The 20487-nt window shown below is 37.0% G+C and overlaps 1 protein-coding gene across 1 annotated transcript; it reads left to right on the plus strand.

Annotated features, from left to right (window-relative positions):
• Nucleotides 1–15532: 15532 nt before the first annotated feature.
• On the plus strand, nucleotides 15533–19226 carry LOC107796984 (protein DETOXIFICATION 2-like). Its single transcript, XM_075241468.1, has 7 exons — nucleotides 15533–15909; nucleotides 17226–17770; nucleotides 17873–17959; nucleotides 18047–18103; nucleotides 18197–18435; nucleotides 18608–18813; nucleotides 18898–19226. The coding sequence occupies exons 1-7, from the start codon at nucleotides 15664–15666 to the stop codon at nucleotides 18952–18954; spliced, it is 1437 nt and encodes a 478-aa protein (XP_075097569.1). The 5' UTR covers nucleotides 15533–15663; the 3' UTR covers nucleotides 18955–19226.
• The last annotated feature ends 1261 nt before the right edge of the window (nucleotides 19227–20487 follow it).

Raw genomic sequence — 20487 nt, forward strand, 5'->3', positions numbered from 1 at the left:
AGGGTCATGGCGGAATAAATTCAACTAGTTTAACATGGGACTGGAGGAATAAGTATATCGACTATTTGAAAAGTGGAAAACTCCCATCGGACCATAAATAATCGAGGGCCCTATGTGCCAAGAATGCTAGGTTTGCGTTAGATAAAAATGGAACATTGTACCGAAGACCATTCGATGGACCATTGGCGGTATGCTTGGGGACAGGGGACACCGATTATTTTCTACGAGAAATCCACGAAAACACTTGTGGAAACCATTCTGGTGCCGAATCTTTGGTCCGCAAAATTATCAGGGCAGGTTACTACTAGGATAGCATGGAAAAAGATACTAACGAATTTGTCAAAACATGTGATAAGTGTCAACGATTTACACCGATGATCCATCAGCCCGGGGAACAACTCCATTCGGTCCTATCCCCGTGGCCTTTCATAAAATGGGGAATGGATATAGTCGGCCCTCTACCAATGGCCCTAGGTAAAACTAAATTTATTTTGTTTATGATTGATTATTTTTCTAAGTGGGTGGAAGCACAGGCCTTTGAGAAGGTCCGAGAAAAGGAAGTGATTGACTTCAACTGGGACCATATAATATGCCAATTCGGGATACCTACCGAGATTGTATGTGACAATGGAGAACAGTTCATCGGCAGCAAGGTGATAGAGTTCTTCGAGGAACATAAAATAAAGAGGATTTTGTCGACACCATACCAACCAACTGGAAATGGGCAGGCCGAGTCAACAAACAAAACTATCATTCAAAACCTGAAGAAAAGGTTAGACGATGCAAAGGGGAAATGGAGGGAAGTTTTACACGAAGTCCTTTAGGCATATCGGACAACATCGAAGACTAGCATGGGGGCCACTCCGTTTTCTCTAGTATATGGCTCCGAGGCCCTCATCCCCGTCGAGGTCGGAGAACCCAGCGTCAGGTTTCAACATACATCGGAGGAGACAAATCACGAGGCCATGAATATTAGCCTCGAGTTATTAGATGAAAAGCGAGAAGCAGTTCTTGTTCGGATGGCCGAACAGAAGCAAAGGATCGAAAGATACTATAATAGAAGGACCAACATTTGGCACTTTGGAATTGGGGACTTAGTCCTACGGAAAGTCACCCTCAATACTCGAAGACCCCTTTTTTTACACGAAGACCTTAGGTCTAAAGCATGCGTTGCACTCTTTTTCCCTTAGATCGGATTTTGTCCCAAATGGGTTTTACCGATAAGGTTTTTAATGAAGCAACAACTATGTGCTACCTAAGGAAAACTCAACAGTATCCAAGGCTCTTTTCAATCAACCTCGAATACTGGGGGGCATCACCCTCAGAGGTTATATCTTGAGGAAAATACTTCACGCCTAAGAGGGCCTCGATAGGAGAACTTTGTAATGGGCCAAACGGTCAAATGAACCGTGTCCATATAGAATAGTCGATCCCCGACGGTAAGACATGTACGCAAGTATCAATTATTTGAAGATATAGCAACCCCTTTGGGAGGGTACTACTTAGGAAACAAATCTAGTTTCCTACTTACAAAATATTAAAAGAGATATTAATAAAAATATTCAGAATAATTTTAGTTGCGAAAGTAGGCCCATGCGAAAAGGTTCAAAGTGTAATATATTTTTTTTTTGAAAATACACCATAATTTTATTTTAAATGAAATACAATGTCAAAATATTAACATATGGTGATATAACCCTTCTGGATTAATCAACAGATTAAAACAACTTCCTAACAGATTTATACAATCATTCAAAATCACTACAAGTTTGTATTGTACATAAATTTCAAACTATCGGGTAAAAAAAAGAAACTAGTTTTCTCCTTTTCTACATATTTACAAGACAAAGTGTAAATTCAGCATATTACAAGATTTGAGTTATTAAAACACCCTAATACAATAACCTAGGTTACAACCCTAATACAATAAAATAGGTTACAAATTCAAGTTACAAGATTTTGGTCTTTAAAATCCAACAAGCCTCCAAATAACATAAGTGTGACATATATATATCCTGTATATCATGTACATGTCCCAAAACTATGCAAACCAAGGTGCATATGCAAATGTGATCTCCATAAATTCTCCCAAAAAGACTACTTCACCCTGGCCATCTTCAGATTTCATCCCGAACATTTTCTACGATAGAAAACAACTATCGCTAAGCATAAAGCTTAGTGGTGTATAAACTTTAGGCTTGGAGTCATTAAATTCTCCAATTCCCCTTTTCAGTCATAGTTAGCTCAATTTAACATAATTTAAAACAAGTGAACAAATATATCAAACATATCAATATCAAACTTTGAAGTGTTTCCAAATATCAATAACAATGTTCAAGAGTCTAGAAAGTGTATACTATCAATTTAAGAGAGTATACCAAATATCCATTTTCGCCCAATATGTACGTCATGCCATCACACTAAGCATAATAAGATATCAAGATGGATCGAAGCCCCAAATCAAGTAGGGTCAAAACCCAATAGACAAGAGAATCAAGAACCATATTAAAAATGGCTTCCTAGTTCGTACTTAACACGGACAAGTTCCATAATTCAAGGCGAACTACAAATCCAAAGTCAAGATGGCAAAAGATCCAAATCAAGAGGCATGCCAAGATGAGTGACAAAGTCACTGCCACAAGAAGGACAAAGTCCCAACAAGAATGCAAAATGATCAAACAATCCGTACGAATGGGCGATTTAGCAAATATCTTACAATACTTGATATAGTACGAATATAACAATATAAATTGAAGCCAAGAAAAATAAAATATCAAGTTATTTCAACATATTCCAGCAAGCAAAAACCTTGGTGTTTTACCACGAAACAGTTCAATCACAACTTGGGGACGTTCAAATCGTCTACGCTGTAAACAAACCAAATCTGTCCACTTCCTCAAACACTTCCCCTTTGATTTTTTTTCAAGGGTTTATATACCTTAAATACATAATCAAGTATCTAAATAAGTTCAGTGATTTAGCAAGTCAAACTAAATATGATATTGGTGAAAATTACCCAAAAACGTTTGAAACAGAAATTCTGGACAGTATCACTGTTCCGAATGTGACTCAGCTTTTGAAGATCTACACGGACAAACTAGACTTTCTGGTCTTCACAAAAGTTGTAGATCTATGTCTTACCATTTCAGAACATCTTGAATAACCTCCATATCAATTTTGAACAAAAAGTTATGCTAAAATTACTAACAGTAGTACATGGAGTATTTCTAAAACTGGAAATCTGGACAGCACCTGCCCTGTACGTTCTGATCCTTTTTCAGGTAAATACCAACAAAAATAGATTTTGTTTCCTTCATAAAAGTTATAGATTTATGAAATACCTTTCCAGAAAGTCATGTATCACTTAAATTAGAGCTCTGTATAAAAAGATATGTAGAAAATTCTAGTAGGTATCTAGTATAAAAACGAGTTTAGAAACTTACCAACAGGAGCAACTTGATCTTCACCAAAAACGAAATTTGCTTGTTGATTTAGTAGAAATCCATGGTTTTTTTCATGAAACTTCAGATTTTCAAGTTTCTACGGAGGAGAGAGATAGAGAGAAGGAGGGATAGATAGAAAGAGAGAGATAGATAGCTACTCTTTTTTGTCTTGAAGAGTTGAAACAAAATGGGGTGTTTATGGATAGATATGAAATAAAATGGTTACCCAACTACTAAATATTCTTAGATATACACAAAAGGTTGGAAACCAAAACTTAATTATATATTATATTTAATAACAACTAGTCAAAATAATATTAAGTGTTACATATAGCAACATCGTGAAACTTCATTGTCAATATTAACACAACCTAAAATAAGAAATTTTCATATATTGACCATTTCACATTTAGGAATTGTAAAGTAAAATATTTCCTCGTTATAAAAATGCCCAATCAAGAATGCAAATATTATAAAATATTTTGGGGTGTTACAACTCTCTCCCCCTAAAAAAAATTTTGTCTCGAAATTTACCTTGTACTAGTCCCGAAACAAATGTGGATATTGAACTCGCATATCCTCTTTTCGCTCCCAGGTAGCTTCTTCGCCTGAATGATTTCTCCAAAGAACCTTCACTAATGGGATTATCTTTTTTCTAAGCTCTTTTATCTCACGTGCTAAGATTTGGATTGGTTCTTCTTCATATGTCAAATCTGGATTAACCTCAATAGACTCAATAGGAAGAACATGAGATAGATCTGAGCGGTATTTTCGAAGCATAGAAACATGAAAGACGTTGTGGATCTTACCTAATTCAGGTGGCAAAGCTAGCTTATATGCAACCAGACCAATTCTCTCAAGTATTTCATAAGGTCCAATGAATCGAGGGCTAAGTTTACCTTTTTGGCCAAATCTCATAATATTCTTCCATGGAGAAACCTTTAAAAATACCTTATCGCCCACCTGATGCTCAATTTCACGCCTTTTAAGATCAGCATAGGACTTTTGTCTGTCTGAAGAAATTTTCAAACGATCCTTGATGATTTTTACCTTATCTTCAGTTTGTTGCAAATTTCAGGACCCACAAATTTTCTTTCACCAACCTCATTCCAACAAAGAGGCGTTCTACATTTTCTCCCATATAAAGCTACATAAGGAGGCATGCCTATACTTGATTGGTAGCTATTATTGTAAGCAATTTCTATTAGGGCTAAGTGTTTGTCCCAACTACCTTTAAACTCAATAATGCAGGCTCGAAGCATATCCTCCAAGATTCGTATTACCCTTTCAGACTGGCCGTTCGTTTGTGGATGGAAAGCAGTACTAAAATTCAACCTGGAACCCAAAGCTTCTTGCAAGCTAGACCAAAATCTAGATGTAAACCTAGGATCTCTATCAGACACAATAGAAACAGGGATTCCATGCTGCTTCACAATCTCATTAATGTACAATTCTGCTAAACGTTCAAGTGAGTAGTCCACTCTGATTGCCAAGAAATGAGCACTCTTAGTTAGTCTATCTACAATGACCCAAATTGCATCATGATTTCTTTGAGTGCGTGGAAGTCCAGAAACAAAGTCCATCGTTATCCTTTCCCATTTTCATTCAGGTATTGATAAAGGTTGCAGGAGACCAGCTGGGACTTGATCTTCAGCCTTTATTTGTTGACATACCAAGCATTTAGAAATGAACTCTGCAATGTCTTTCTTCATACCACTCCACCAATAGTGCTCCTTAATGGTCCGATACATTTTAGTACCTCCAGGATGCATTGCATAAGGTGAACTATGTGCTTCAATCAAGATCTGATTTCTCAATTCATCATCATTAGGAATACATAACCTATTTTTATAAAATAAGGTACCATCTTTCCTTAATGAAAAATCTGATTCTCTTCCATTTTGGACTTTTTCAACCCGTTTCACAAGTTTCTCATCTAACTTCTGTGCTTCTTGGACTTGCTCAAGTAAGACTGGCTTGACTTGCAAATTAGCAATGATAGAACCATTATAATTAAATGAAAGGCAAACATTCATGGCTCTTAATTCAAGAAGCAAAGGCAATGGACATAGAGTTAAACATGCAAGGGAATTGCGACTCAACGCATCTGCAACCACATTGGCTTTACCAGGATGATAATCAATCGTGCAATCATAATCTTTGATGAGTTCAAGCCATCTACGTTGTCGCAAGTTTAACTCTCTTTGTGTACCCAAGTACTTCAAACTCTTGTGATCAGTAAATATGTGACACTTCTCTCCGTATAAGTAATGCCTCCAAATTTTTAAGGCAAAAACAATGGCAACAAGTTCAAGATCGTGAGTGGGATAATTCAACTCATGCGATTTCAACTTTCGAGAGGCATAAGCAATTACTTTCCCTTCTTGCATCAAAACACAACCCAATCCACGATGAGATGCATCACTGTATACCACATAATCTTTTCCTTCAGCTGGCAAAGAAAGTATTGGAGCTTGTGTCAACAAGGATTTGAGCTTTTCAAAGCTCTCTTGACACTTGTCATCCCATACAAATTTGGCGTCTTTCCCTAAAAGTTTGGTCAAGGGAGAAGCTATAATAGAGAAGCCCTTCACAAACCTTTTGTAGTATCCTGCTAAACCCAAGAAACTTCTTATCTCAGTTGGGGTTTTAGGGAGTTTCCAATCAACAATAGCTTGAATCTTACTAGGATCAAACTTCACACCTTCAGATGATACAATGTGCCCTAAAAAAGCCACTTCATTCAGCAAGAATTCACATTTGGAAAGCTTCGCGTAGAGTTGTCTCTCTTCCAGAATTTGCATGACAATTCAGATATGCTTATCATGATCTTCTCTATTCTTGGAATAGACTAAAATGTCATCAATAAACACCACCACAAATTGATCGAGATAAGGCTTGAATACACGGTTCATTAGATCCATAAATGCAGCAGGAGTATTTGTCAAACCAAATAGCATTACCAAAAATTTATAATGGCTATACCTGGTCCTAAAAGCAGTTTTAGGAACATCTTGCTCCTTCACACGCAACTGATAATATCCAGACCTCAAGTCAATTTTTGAGAATAAGTTGGCACCCTTCAGTTGGTCAAACAAGTCATCGATTCTAGGCAGTGGGTATTTGTTCTTGATTGTTACCTTGTTCAACTGTCGGTAAGAGTGCCATCTTTCTTTTTCACAAATAAAACAGGAGCTCCCCAAGGTGAAATACTGGGACGGATAAAACCTTTCTCAAGAAGTTCTTGCAATTGAGCCTTCAACTCTTTTAATTCAGTTGGAGCCATTCTATAGGGAGCGATAGAAATAGGAGTAGTTCCAGGGACAAGATCTATAGGAAATTCAATCTCCCTTTCTGGAGGCAACCCAGGAAGATCATCAGGAAATACATCAGGAAAGTCGCACACAGTTGGTATGTCCTTAAGACTTGGACTCCCCAATCGTGTATCGACTATATGAGCAAGATAGGCATCACAACCTTGACAAATCATCTTCCTTGCCAAGACCGCAGAAATAATATTAAATGTCAATGATCTTTCTCCTTGAACTACCATGTGTGAATATGCAGGAGTTCTAAATGTCACTTTCTTCAACCTACAATCAACCAATGCATGGTGCCTATGGATCCAATCCATGCCAACAATAACATCATAGTCTCGGAAGGGCATTTCAAGCAAGTCGACAGGGAAGACCAGATTTTGAATCATGAATGGACAATCTCGGTAAATCCTGTTAACAACAGCCTGATAACCTAATGGACTCGTGACCAGCACATCAAAGTCAAGTCTCACAGATGTAACAGTATCGGGAAATGCAAGTGGAAATGAAATGGGCAGTAATCCAAGAGCAATGAGTCATAATACTCCATTTATGACTCCCCCATTCCAGCAGATGGCTGAATTCTTTCGTCACTTAGCAGGGACAATGTCAGAACCTAGTGAAATAAATTTTGAGAAGATGAGAAAAATGGGCGGAGTTGAATTTGAAGGCACTACAGATCCCACGGTAGCTGAACAATGGCTCGAGCGCATGGAGAGGGTCTTTGAACAACTGGAGTGTACTAATGCTGCCAAATTTAAGTATATTATCTCCCTTTTACAAAAAAAATGCGTATGATTGGTGGGTAAGTGTGCCAAATGTAAAAGCAAAACCTCCGGTGCTGACTTGGGATGACGTTGTGAAATCATTTCATGCAAAATCTGTTCCCCCTGTCTATTGTGATGCTAAAAAGAAAGAGTTTCTGAATTTAAGACAAGGGAGTATGTCTATTGCAGAGTATCAACAAACTTTCTCAGGCTTTCTCGCTATGCTAAAGGTATTATTGATGGTGAAAGAGACAAGTGCAGAAGATTTGAAGAAGGTTTGAATGGTTACATTCCAAAATCAGTGGCAGACTTACAACTTGAGGATTTTTCCAAGCTGATTTCAGCTGCACTTACTTGGAAAAGAATTGACAAGGAAGAAGCTAGTAGGAGAGAAAACAGGTTTAGGAAGGGTAATTCGGATTCAACAGCTTTATTCGAAGAAGAGGCCATATTAAAAGTCCTATAAAAGATAAGATCACACTGCATTAGAGACATGTACATGATGCATGTGCACACAGAATACAATAAATTAAATTAAACAAGTATGCAAAAATTTATGAACTCCAAGTCATTTTCAAGAAAGGAAATAACAACAAATACTAGGTACTATCACAATAAAACAAATCCTAGAATCACAAACCGTGGCTCTGATACCAAAACTTATAGCAACCCCTTTGGGAGGGTACAACTTAGGAAACAAATCTAATTTCCTACATACAATATATTAAAAGAGATATTAATAAAAATATTCAGAATAATTTTAGTAGCGGAAGTAGGCCCATGCGAAAAGGTTCAAAGTGTAATATATTTCTTTTTTGAAAATACACCATAATTTTATTTTAAATGAAATACAATGTCAAAATATTAACATATGGTGATATAACCCTTGTGGATTAATCAATAGATTAAAGCAACTTCCTAACAGATGTATACAATCATTCAAAATCACTACAAGTTTGTATTGTACATAAATTTCAAACTATCGGGTAAAAAAAAGAAACTAGTTTTCTCCTTTTCTACATATTTACAAGACAAAGTGTAAATTCAGCATATTACAAGACTTGAGTTATTAAAACACCCTAATACAATAAAATAGGTTACAAATTCAAGTTACAAGATTTTGGTCTTTAAAATCCAACAAGCCTCCAAATAACATAAGTGTGACATATATATATATATATGTATGTATATATCTATAAGATTTTGGTCTTTAAAATCTCACAAGCCTCCAAATAACATAAGTGTGACATATATGTATATATATATATCCTATATATCATGTATATCATGTACATGTCCCAAAACTATGCAAACCAAGGTGCATATGCAAATGTGATCTCCATAAATTCTCCCAAAAAGACTACTTCACCCTGGCCATCTTCAGATTTCATCCCGAACATTTTCTACGATAGAAAACAACTATCGCTAAGCATAAAGCTTAGTGGTGTATAAACTTTAGGCTTGGAGTCATTAAATTCTCCAATTCCCCTTTTCAGTCATAGTTAGCTCAATTTAACATAATTTAAAACAAGTGAACAAATATATCAAACATATCAATATCAAACTTTGAAGTGTTTCCAAATATCAATAACAATGTTCAAGAGTCTAGAAAGTGTATACTATCAATTTAAGAGAGTATACCAAATATCCATTTTCGCCCAATATGTACGTCATGCCATCACACTAAGCATAATCAGATATCAAGATGGACCGAAGCCCCAAATCAAGTAGGGTCAAAACCCAATAGACAAGAGAATCAAGAACCATATTAAAAATGGCTTCCTAGTTCGTACTTAACACGGACAAGTTCCATAATTCAAGACGAACTACAAATCCAAAGTCAAGATGGCAAAAGATCCAAATCAAGAGGCATGCCAAGATGAGTGACAAAGTCACTGCCACAAGAAGGACAAAGTCCCAACAAAAATGCAAAATGATCAAACAATTCGTACGAATGGGCGATTTAGCAAATATCTTACAATACTTGATATAGTACGAATATAACAATATAAATTGAATCCAAGAAAAATAAAATATCAAGTTATTTCAACATATTCTAGCAATCAAAAAGAGTACAAGTTTATACACAAACCTTGGTGTTTTACCACGAAACAGTTCAATCACAACTTGGGGACGTTCGAATCGTCTACGCCGTAAACAAACCAAATCTGTCCACTTCCTCAAACACTTCCCCTTTGATTTTTTTCAAGGGTTTATATACCTTAAATACATAATCAAGTATCTAAATAAGTTCAGTGATTTAGCAAGTCAAACTAAATATGATATTGGTGAAAATTACCCAAAAACGTTTGAAACAGAAATTCTGGACAGTATCACTGTTCCGAATGTGACTCAGTTTTTGAAGATCTACACGGACAAACTAGACTTTCTGGTCTTCACAAAAGTTGTAGATATATGTCTTACCGTTTCATAACATCTTGAATCACCTCCATATCAATTTTGAACAAAAAGTTATGCTAAAATTACTAACAGTAGTACATGGAGTATTTCTAAAACTGGAAATCTGGACAGCACCTGCCCTGTATTTTCTGATCCTTTTTCAGGTAAATACCGACAAAAATAGATTTTGTTTCCTTCATAAAAGTTATAGATTTATGAAATACCTTTCCAGAAAGTTTTGGATAACTTAAATCAGAGAACTGTACAAAACGATATGTAGAAACTTCTAGTAGGTGTCTAGTATAAAAACGAGTTTAGAAACTTACCAACAGGAGCAACTTGATCTTCACCAAAAACAAAATTTGCCTATTGATTTAGTAGAAATCCATGGTTTTTTTCATGAAACAAAATGGGGTGTTTATGGATAGATATGAAATAAAATGGTTACCCAACTACTAAATATTCTTAGATAAATACTAAAGGTTGGAAACCAAAAATTAATTATATATTATATTTAATAACGACTAGTCAAAATAATATTAAGTGTTACATATAGCAACATCATGAAACTTCATTGTCAATATTAACACAACCTAAAGTAAGAAATTTTCATATATTGACCATTTCACATTTAGGAAGTGCAAAGTAAAATATTTCCTCGTTATAAAAATGCCCAATCAAGAATGCAAATATTATAAAATATTTTGGGGTGTTACAGAAGAAGCATTCTGGTTATATCAAAAACACTTTGTATCTCAAAGACGTTTACCATCATACGAGCTCTACACTTACAATCCTACAGGAAGTGGCTCAAGAGCCAAAACACAAATGCACCCCGAAATACTTAGGGACTATTATCGACAGTCAGTATATCTGAGTCATCGAAACTCGGACGCATAAGACCTCAAAGAGGAATCCCCTCGAAGCAGAGGCCAAGGCCAATATACTCGGGGACTAACTTTTTGGACAAGTTCGAAAAGTTATCGGGAAACAAGTCCAAGTGACATACCCGAAGGCTACGACCATATTAAAGACTACAGTCATATAAAGGCTACGACCAAACTAATGTGGTTCGGAGATATCTGACTTCCTCCATAAATTAAAGGCCTTCAAACACTTTGAAAAAACTGGTTAAATCAGGCACCCTCGGCAAAAGCAAAATATAAAGGGCTCCGATAAATTCAGCCCCTCGAATAATTTAAAGGGCTTCGATAAATTCAGCCCTTGAATAATTTAAAGGCTTCGATAAACATCAGCCTTCAGAAAAACCTCAAGAGGTATTCAATTATTATTACACAAATAAGTTACTAATAAGGTTCCGATACGTTGAACCCTTGAAAAATACAACGTTGAACCCTCAAGATCATTGCTCCATTTTTCCCGGTCGGAGGCCTCCCTCGGCTCAGCTTGAGCGGCCGCAACATCCCTTAAATATACAATGATTGATTTATCTGCCGCAGCCTTCGACTTCTCAGCTTCAGCCTTGGCCTATACAGTTTCGGCCCGAGCTCTAGCAAGCTCTGCCTCTAACTCCTCGATTTTCTTGGCATGAGCCAGGCCTTTCTCTTTAAGTCCCCGGAGTTGAGTTTCAGCCGAGGTCAGTTGGGCTGTGACAACTTCCTTATCGGCAGCAAGCTGATCCATGTTCTCTTTCCATTTATGGCAGTCAGCCCTTACTTGATCAACCTCGCCCCAAAACTGCCTTATCATCTCCAACTTCTGCTGCAGCTGAGACATCGAAGTATTAGCCTCTGAAGTAAGGCCAAGAAGGCCATACTCTGTTAAAATTACAGTTACCTGCTCATCTAGCTCGGTCTCGTTTTTTCAAGCTTTGGACAATTCAGCCTGAAGGTCCTTAAGATCTTCCTCTTTTTGGTCACAGAGGAGCATCAAGGACTTATCTTCGCCTGAAACCTCCTAAGCTCGGCCTCACATTGGCTCAGCTCGGCTCTAAACTTGACGATGGCCTATGCATGAAACGAAGATATGTCAAGCAAAGGAAAAGAAAGAAATAAAAAATGCAACAATGAAAGTTAGTATTTACCCGAGAAAGGAGATGTTGAGCCTCTTCGAAGAGGGTGGATGCATCGTTAAGGTCGGCGGTATCATCAACCCCAGCAAAGCAACTCAGAAAGAGATCTTCCTCGAGGACCTAGCTCGGATCGGGCATGCGCAGAGCGTTAGCTTCTTCTTGCCTCTTCGGAATAAGTTGGCAAGGAACGGGAGTGACCTGTTGTCATGGCCCCGAGCTCTTCACTCGGGGCATTCTCATTAGCTTCGAGAGCTTCTGCACTCGCCCCCTCCGATATATTTGTTGAAGGCGGAGGAACGATCTCAACCTCCAGGGACGCGGGGGCCTTTCCCGAGTCTTTCTTTAGATTTTCCTCACCTCGGGATGAGGTCTCTAGTCCCGAGGGCTTGCCGATCTCGATTGGTTTCCTGGTTTGAGGCACTAGAACCGACACTTCACCATCATTTTCTTCATCATCCAGGGAATCGCGGGCCGAATCTGCGTCCACATGAGCAAATGTCTTTCGCATCCTTCGAGCAGGGGCTTTCTTATCTTGATGGTCCTCGGGCTTCGAAACCCTCTTTCTTTTGTTGTCTTTCCTCGATTTTGGGATCAGGGACTTGGTCTCTTCCTTGGACGGGGCTGGCTTTATTTTAGAGATATCTCCTATGCCTGCACAAATAAGCTTGAGTTAGAAGGCATCACTAATAGGAAAAAATATATCAAAATCTGGAAGGAAAACTTACCATGATGTTTGGCCTCCCATTTGCCCCACGACAAGTCACGCCATTTGCGCTCATCATACAAGGAGGTCGCGGCCAACTTCCTGACCCAGTCCTCGAGGTTAGGGATTACATGTGGCATCCAACCATCAGCTGCATGAAAGGATGAAGGCATCACACAATACGAGAACAAAACACAAGGGAATACCGAAAAAAGAATTTTTTACTTACATCGGAAGTTCCATCTCTCAAGAAATGACATTTTTTCCTCGGGAATGATGTCCGAGGTCTTCACTCGGATGAATCGACTCATCCAGCCTCGGTTTTTGGTCTCATCATTACTGGCAAAAAAAAGCTTTCTTGGGCCAACGTTGGAGCTTGATCAGTCCGCGGAAAAGCTGAGGCCGATACAATCTGATGAGGTGCTGGAAGGTAAACTCCAGCCCCTCGGCCTTGCTAGAAAAATAGCACATTATAATCACGATGCACCAAAAGTAAGGGTGGATCTATCTTAGGGTGACCTCATACCTTTTACAGAAATCAATCACCACTAGATCGAGGGAGTCTAGTGTGAAGGGGTAAGTGTAAACACTTAAAAACCCCTCCACATGAGTTGTGATGCTCTCATCGGGAGCTGGGATCTGTATGGTCACCTCGTCCCCCCATCCATATTCCTTCCTCACAACCTCGAGATGCTTCTCCTTTATAGAACAAATGTATCTCGATGCATGTTCACGTTGGCCATGTACTGCAGGTGGGTTCTCGACATCGAAGTCCTTCTTTAAAACGCAGGTGACTAGAACAATCTCATGGAGGGTCGGTGCTTTATCGCCGGCCGATCGGGAAGTGGAAGAAGGTGATGTTTTTTCCTTTTGAGGGGCCATTTTAGAAGTTTTATCCATGATTTAGAATTACAAAAGACGGCGGGGCCTGGTTGTTTTCGGCACTAAGAAGACGGTAGAAGCAGATAATAAAAGGGAACAACTCAAGAGAGAGAAGTATAGATGAGGTTCAGAGATGTTTGAAAATTGAAGTAAATCTTCCTCAAAGGTAAGACCTTATATTTATAGATGGGCGGCGACGGTTCAACGACACTAGTAGCCGACTAATACTAGCGTGCATTTAATATTTTGGGGAAGCGAACCGACGGGACGTTTCAATCACTTCGAGCGCCTACGTCACGGGAATGACATCATCATTATAGACTCCGGAGGATCGGGGTTCAAATCGTTTCTTATCATCTTATTCTAAGAAACGCGGAGACTATCTATATACGGTCAAAATCGTATGTCTCCGATTTATAGGCTCGAGGGTCCGTCCTAGGTCCAAGCCCGGGCAGGGTCGAGTTCGAGACCGGTGGACCAGACTCGAGCTCGAAGATAGAGTGCAATGCCTTGGCCCCCGAAATAGTACCGTTATGGATTTGTACCAGAATGAGCTAGATTCCTGCCACGTCCCCAAAGTTATGGCGCAAATCCCGGAATAGGGTTGTACGATTCTGTACTAGGCGGTTAGACAGCTGTACCAAGAATATTCCTTACTATAAATAGAAATATTCCTTATTTAGGGTTCCCCTATTATGTAAAGAGAACCTCAATTATTTGTAACATCATCCAATCATTGAGAAAAGAATATACTTTCTACTCTTTCGCTTACTGTTCATCAGAATATTCCTTAGCTTTACTGTTCTTACTCTACTTTTCTTGCTTAATTGTTTTTATTGTTCTAAGCCCACCTCGAGGTCACTAAGCTTGAGGTCACCGCTGTTGGGTAACACTGGTTTGATTCACTTACTTATTTTATTTCTACTTCATATTTCTTGATTATTACTTTATATTGAACTAAAGTACATATATTTAAAACCACAAATCAAATTTAATTGTTACTCGTATTTTCCAGGTATACAAGTAATTTCTTTAGTATTTTATAGTGTTGTAGGCTGGTCGTCATTTTTTCACAAATCCAAGAGATCATGACTCATGAGTAAAAACTTGCACCATGATAAGGCTCAAGATGCGGAGAAAATAATATCATTATTTAAACATAGTATTCGAGCATCAAAAAAATCCTTGAGACTAGCGCACATTAAAAAGGTAAAAACTTTGTGAAGATTAAGATCTGTCAGTGAAATCAGTACTTCACTTAAAATACACCTTCAAATCAATATTTTAGTAAATATTTACTTGACATTCACATAAATACTCATGGTCAGAATTAGTATTGTTTCTCCGTTGATTGGTGAGTCAAATGAGACAGAAAAGCTTCCTATTGAAAATGTGGGATTCCTTGCACAAATTCATTTGTCCACAACTGATAGGTTAGCTGCTAAAGGGGTTTGGACACTTTAACCCCAAAGTACGACTACCGATAGGAGATTGCAAATCCCTCCATTTTAAAAAGAGAAAAAAGAAAAACAAAAACAAGAAGACCGAGTCAGGGTAAATCATGATGATCACACACCCACGTTGCAGTGTTCTCCAAATATATTTTTGCTGGGTTTAGGAAATGCATGCATATTAATTAAAGATGGGTAAGTGATAGCCGTTCATTTAACGAAACATAAAACGTATTATTGGTTCGGTATAACACTGAGTGTGAGTAAATCTTTTCATAAAGTGCGATCCTGTTATTTCTTTCCTATGTTGTGCCAAACACTTAGTATATCATTAAACATTGAAAATCTAGGGACGTGATTTGAGGATCTTCAAGTCTCTGTTAACACAAAAAGGTTTTTTTAAGCACGATTGAGTCATCAAATAGCAGACTTGATTAAATAATTCCATGCTTCTGGAGCACTAATTGATTGTTTAACTAATACATTAAACTATTACTATATATTTATATGTACAATCAAATTTTAAGCAAATGAAATGGTCTATGGATAGAAGACATGGAAGCACCTAATACGATGAACTTATAAGTTGGCATTTAGAGTCCAATTGAAATCACAGCTGCAGCATATATCTGTAGCTAATTTTTACAAATTTAAACAAGGCTGAATCCATGGAAGAACAGTTGCTGGAAAATGGAGAGAACAACAGATGGATAATAACAAGGGAATGGGATACTTATTATGAAGAACTGAAGAAGTTGACTCGTATAGCAGCACCAATGGTGGCAGTTTCTGTATTGCAGTATCTGTTGCAAGTTGTATCGGTGATGATGGTGGGACATCTTGACCAGATCATTTCCCTGTCAACTGTTGCTATTGCTACTTCTATAACCAATGTTACCGGTTTCTCTCTTCTTGTAAGTCCTCTTTCATTCGGATTGTCAAATCTCTTGGCTCACCAGTTACAGTTTGCTCTTCTGTTTCTTGATTTATCAAACTGATTTCTAGACTATTTGTCCAGTTTCATGAACCTAATCAATGTCATTTACTAATTTTCGATTTCAACCTAACACATGGTCATCAAATCAGTAATCTCCTAAACTTCCTAATTGGTCATGATACAAGAACAATAACAACTAAGTCTTAATCCCGAGTAAGTTAGGATTTTACTGAATCTCTTACAGGATTAGAGACTCCCGGAAAACATAAGACTTAAAGTAAATGTACTTATATGAGTAACGGATATTCCTAACTAATTGGTATCACATATATATATATATATTTCTTTCATTGTGCTATATTTTTTGCTAAATTTGCATGTATCCTCAAGAAATTGTAGATCTTCTAAGACAACTTTCATCCATGTGATTTAAGATCTAGCTTATTCCTTTAGCATCTTCACTCGCGGTTAGGGCTGCGTATAATATGGTAAATACCGAATTAACGTACTGAAACTGAAAATATTGATATTTGGTTTAAGTTTTTAAATAAATTGGTATTAGGTATGATATTTGATATTTTAAAAAACAATACCGAAAGTACCGAAATATATATTAAGTTACACAATATACATATTATTGATTATAACATACTCAGTTACACAATACTCTTCGTTGGCATTCATGTTGAGGTTGACCTTCCTTGTTTTTTTGTACTAAGTTCAACAATTAAATCTAAGCAAGTAACAAGACATTTCTAATGATCAAATTTAATCGTTATGTATCTTTTTGCTCTCTATGTGTTGACACTTGCTAGTGTTGGACAAAGATTTTGTCAACAGTCATGTGAACGTAGAACGTTTTCATATTTGTGAGTATTTTAATTATGAAAATATTACAGTCTACGGCTCTATGCATTAGTTAATATTCAAGCCGAACAAAGCAAAGTTACTATACCGAATAAAATGAAATTGAAAGGAGAAAACCCGAACCATACCATATTTGATTAGGTATATTATTGGTATACCATTTTAAAAAATCGAATACCGAAAATACCAAACTGAAATAACTAAATAACGTACCGTACCAATTGATGAACAACCCTACTCATTGTAGTTTCACACCTATTGATGGATTCTTTTGGCGGTTGACATGGAATATGACCGAACCTTCTCAAACGATCTTCTACCATTTTATCCTCAATGTAAATTACTAGTAATTTATTGGTCATGACTCATGAAATGTTGTAGTAAATTCTTATGCTGTTTGAGGGGTTGAATCTGCAAATATGTTAGTCAGGGTTGGTTGGAGGCTTGGAGACTCTGTGTGGGCAAGCTTACGGAGCACAAGAATGGCAAAAAGTCGGTACTTATACTTACAGTGCAGTAATATCTTTACTTCTTGTGTGCCTACCAATCAGTATCATGTGGCTTTTCATGGACAAGCTGCTTATTTTAATGGGACAAGACCCTGTAATTTCAGTTGAAGCTTCAAAGTGCTCTATGTGGCTTATCCCTGCACTCTTTGGTGGTGCAATTCTTAGGCCCATATTCAGATATTTGCAGATTCAGAGTTTGATTCTCCCAATGCTCCTCAGTGCCTTTGTGGTTTTATGTCTCCACATATCTCTGTGCTATCTTTTCATATTTAAGTTGGGAGTAGGAAAATCAGGTGCAGCTATAGCCTTTAGTTTTTCTATCTGGACTTTTGTAGCATTGCTTGTGTCTTACATCAAACGATCGAGCTCTTGTGAGAGGACTCGAACTCCTCTGAATAAAGATGCTTTCCTTGCTATTCGGAAATTCTTCCGCTATGCAACTCCATCTGCTTTAATGGTTTGGTAAGTAATAGTACTGCTTTTGCTATGGAAGAATCTTAAGTAGTCTTTATCACATTTGTTGATTACTTTTAACTGTTGTTGTGGCAATGGCAATTATCATAGCCTCAAATGGTGGTCACTTGAGGTGCTTATTTTGCTATCTGGCCTTTTACCAAATCCAAAACTTGAAACTTCAGTACTATCAATATGGTACGTGTGCACCATTTCATTATAACCTCTATTATGATAGATTCCTAGTTTATAATAGTACTCATCCCTCATATTTTCTGCAATCAGCTTAACGATATCAGCATTGCATTTTTCTATACCATTTGGATTGGGAGCTGGCGCGAGGTCAGTTCAATATTCATGCCTTTGGTAAAACTTTAAAAACATCACATATGTGCATCAATGCCATATCTTTGTAACAAAAATTTCTGGCTATAGCACGAGGGTGTCGAATGAATTGGGATCTGGGAATCCTCAGAAGGCTCTAGTGGCAGTTAGAGTTGCAATGTCTCTTGCAGTTGCAGAGACAGTAGTGGTGAGCACAGTAACATTCTTGTGCCGCGGAGTTCTGGGTAAAGCCTATAGCAATGATCAGCAAGTGGTGGATTATGTTGCTGCAATTACCCCTTTCCTCTGTCTATCAATCGTCACAGATAGCTTACAAGCAGTCATCTCTGGCAAGTCTTCTAATACATCTTTCAATAATCGTTAAGTAGGCGTTTGGACAATATTTAGTACAAGTTTGAAAAAAGAGTATTTGAAGTCGAAGTTGGAAAAAAGGTATCCTTATAACGAAATATTACTCCATATGTTATTGTGGTATGATTTGGCTATGTTGGAAATAAACAGGAATAGCAAGGGGAAGTGGATGGCAGATTATTGGGGCATATGTGAATCTTGGAGCATTCTATTTGGTTGGAATCCCAGTTGCTGCCATATTGTGTTTTCTTATACATTTGAGAGCAAAAGGCCTTTGGATTGGACTTTTGGTTGGTTCTGCAATACAAGCAGCTACTCTTTCCTTCATACTAGGTTTCATTGATTGGCAAAAGCAGGTCCAATTTTTTTTCATCCTTAGACTTATTTAATTACTTAGCCTGATTATCTCTTGTTTTAACTATTGTGATGAAATTTTGCAGGCGATAAAGGCTAAGAAGAGGATATCAGAAAGGATATCATCAGAAGAGAATGAATAGAGGAGGCTAATTCAAAAGAAGACAGAGAAATATAGAGGGTCACATTGGCCTAAAATTAATGCTCACTTGGTTGACAACACGTTGAGGTTCTATTTATTGCTATTGGCTACAAAATCAAATCTGATTAGCTGCAAATCCTATACTTTATATACTAGTCATTGGGTTGTACCCTTGTCTATTATTATATGAAATATACATACACAATATATTTCTCTTTATTTTTGTCATTTTAGAATTTATGAGATGAGTTAATACTTTTGACTTGCTTATTTCATCTTAGTTTTCATTGATCTCTTCAAGAATGTGTGTTGCATATACATAAGCATGTTAAAACTTTCTTTGAGAAAGGAGGGGGAAAAAGACAAATGCAATGAAGATAAGATGAAGAAATCTAAGGTTTATATAACTGATTTTGCTAAAATTAACATCTGGATATAAACATAGTAAACTAGAATATTCTTATTTTTTGTTGCCTGTTTTTATCACTTATTTAAAATTAAATTAATTTGATCAATTAAAAACATTACTTTTAAATCAATAATAGGTACCATTTTCAGAGGGTTAATCTGCTATAGTTTGCAAGAGAGATCCTGTATGCGGTGAGGAGCTAAAAATACTTATAAGGAGATTCAGAAATCATACATACATCTCTTATATCAATGGAATTCAGACTTTTATATATGTACAAAAAAATTGTCTCTTATTTGCAAGTATAACTTTTCGATGAAGGAGATTCAATGAATCTATTTGATTACATGTGGCTCCGCATTGCCTATAAGAAAGAAAAAAAGGAGAATCTTATTTGTTTCAACGATGAACTCTATATAGTAGATGCTAAACTTACCATTTGTCAAAAATATTGAAATACCGTGGATAAAATGCTAAAGAAGTGCAGTAATAAATAAAACATAGATGAATGAAAAGCCAGATTATTAATGAACAATCAATGTGCAGAATGGTCAATCATAAACTTAATTTTGATACAGAACTTAAGAGAAAAAAATATATCCAACTGGGTGATTTATGTTTAGATATACTATAGCACCTAACTTTGGTGGTGGTGTAGAGCTGTCAAAATTAATGGTTCATCCACATTAAGGATATGCTGGTCCTCAGTTAGTGAAAAATGAAAATTAAACTTCCTAGAAGTGAAAATATTATGATGAATCAATGTCGAACTCATAGCGCATATTGCTTCCAGTTGTCTCTCTTGTATTATTGGCTTTTCTTCACTCTATATATATTTTGTAGACAGCGGCGCACAACTTCGATTTTTCACAAGTGGTGTCACGATTTTAAACAGTAAACAAATAATAACTTACCATAACAACATCGTATTAAAAAATATAGTTAAAATCTGTCACGACCCATTTTCTGAACAAGCCGGGACCGGCACTCGATCACTAAACATGGCCGAGCGAACCATCTCTGCTTATCAAATCTATTATAACTCCAAACTTTATATGCAACAAGCAATACTCTAACCAAATACTTTTGATTAATTTATACATTTAAATAAATCAACTCCAAAAC

Source organism: Nicotiana tabacum, chromosome 3, assembly GCF_000715075.1.
Source record: "Nicotiana tabacum cultivar K326 chromosome 3, ASM71507v2, whole genome shotgun sequence".
Classification (NCBI taxonomy): domain Eukaryota; kingdom Viridiplantae; phylum Streptophyta; class Magnoliopsida; order Solanales; family Solanaceae; genus Nicotiana; species Nicotiana tabacum.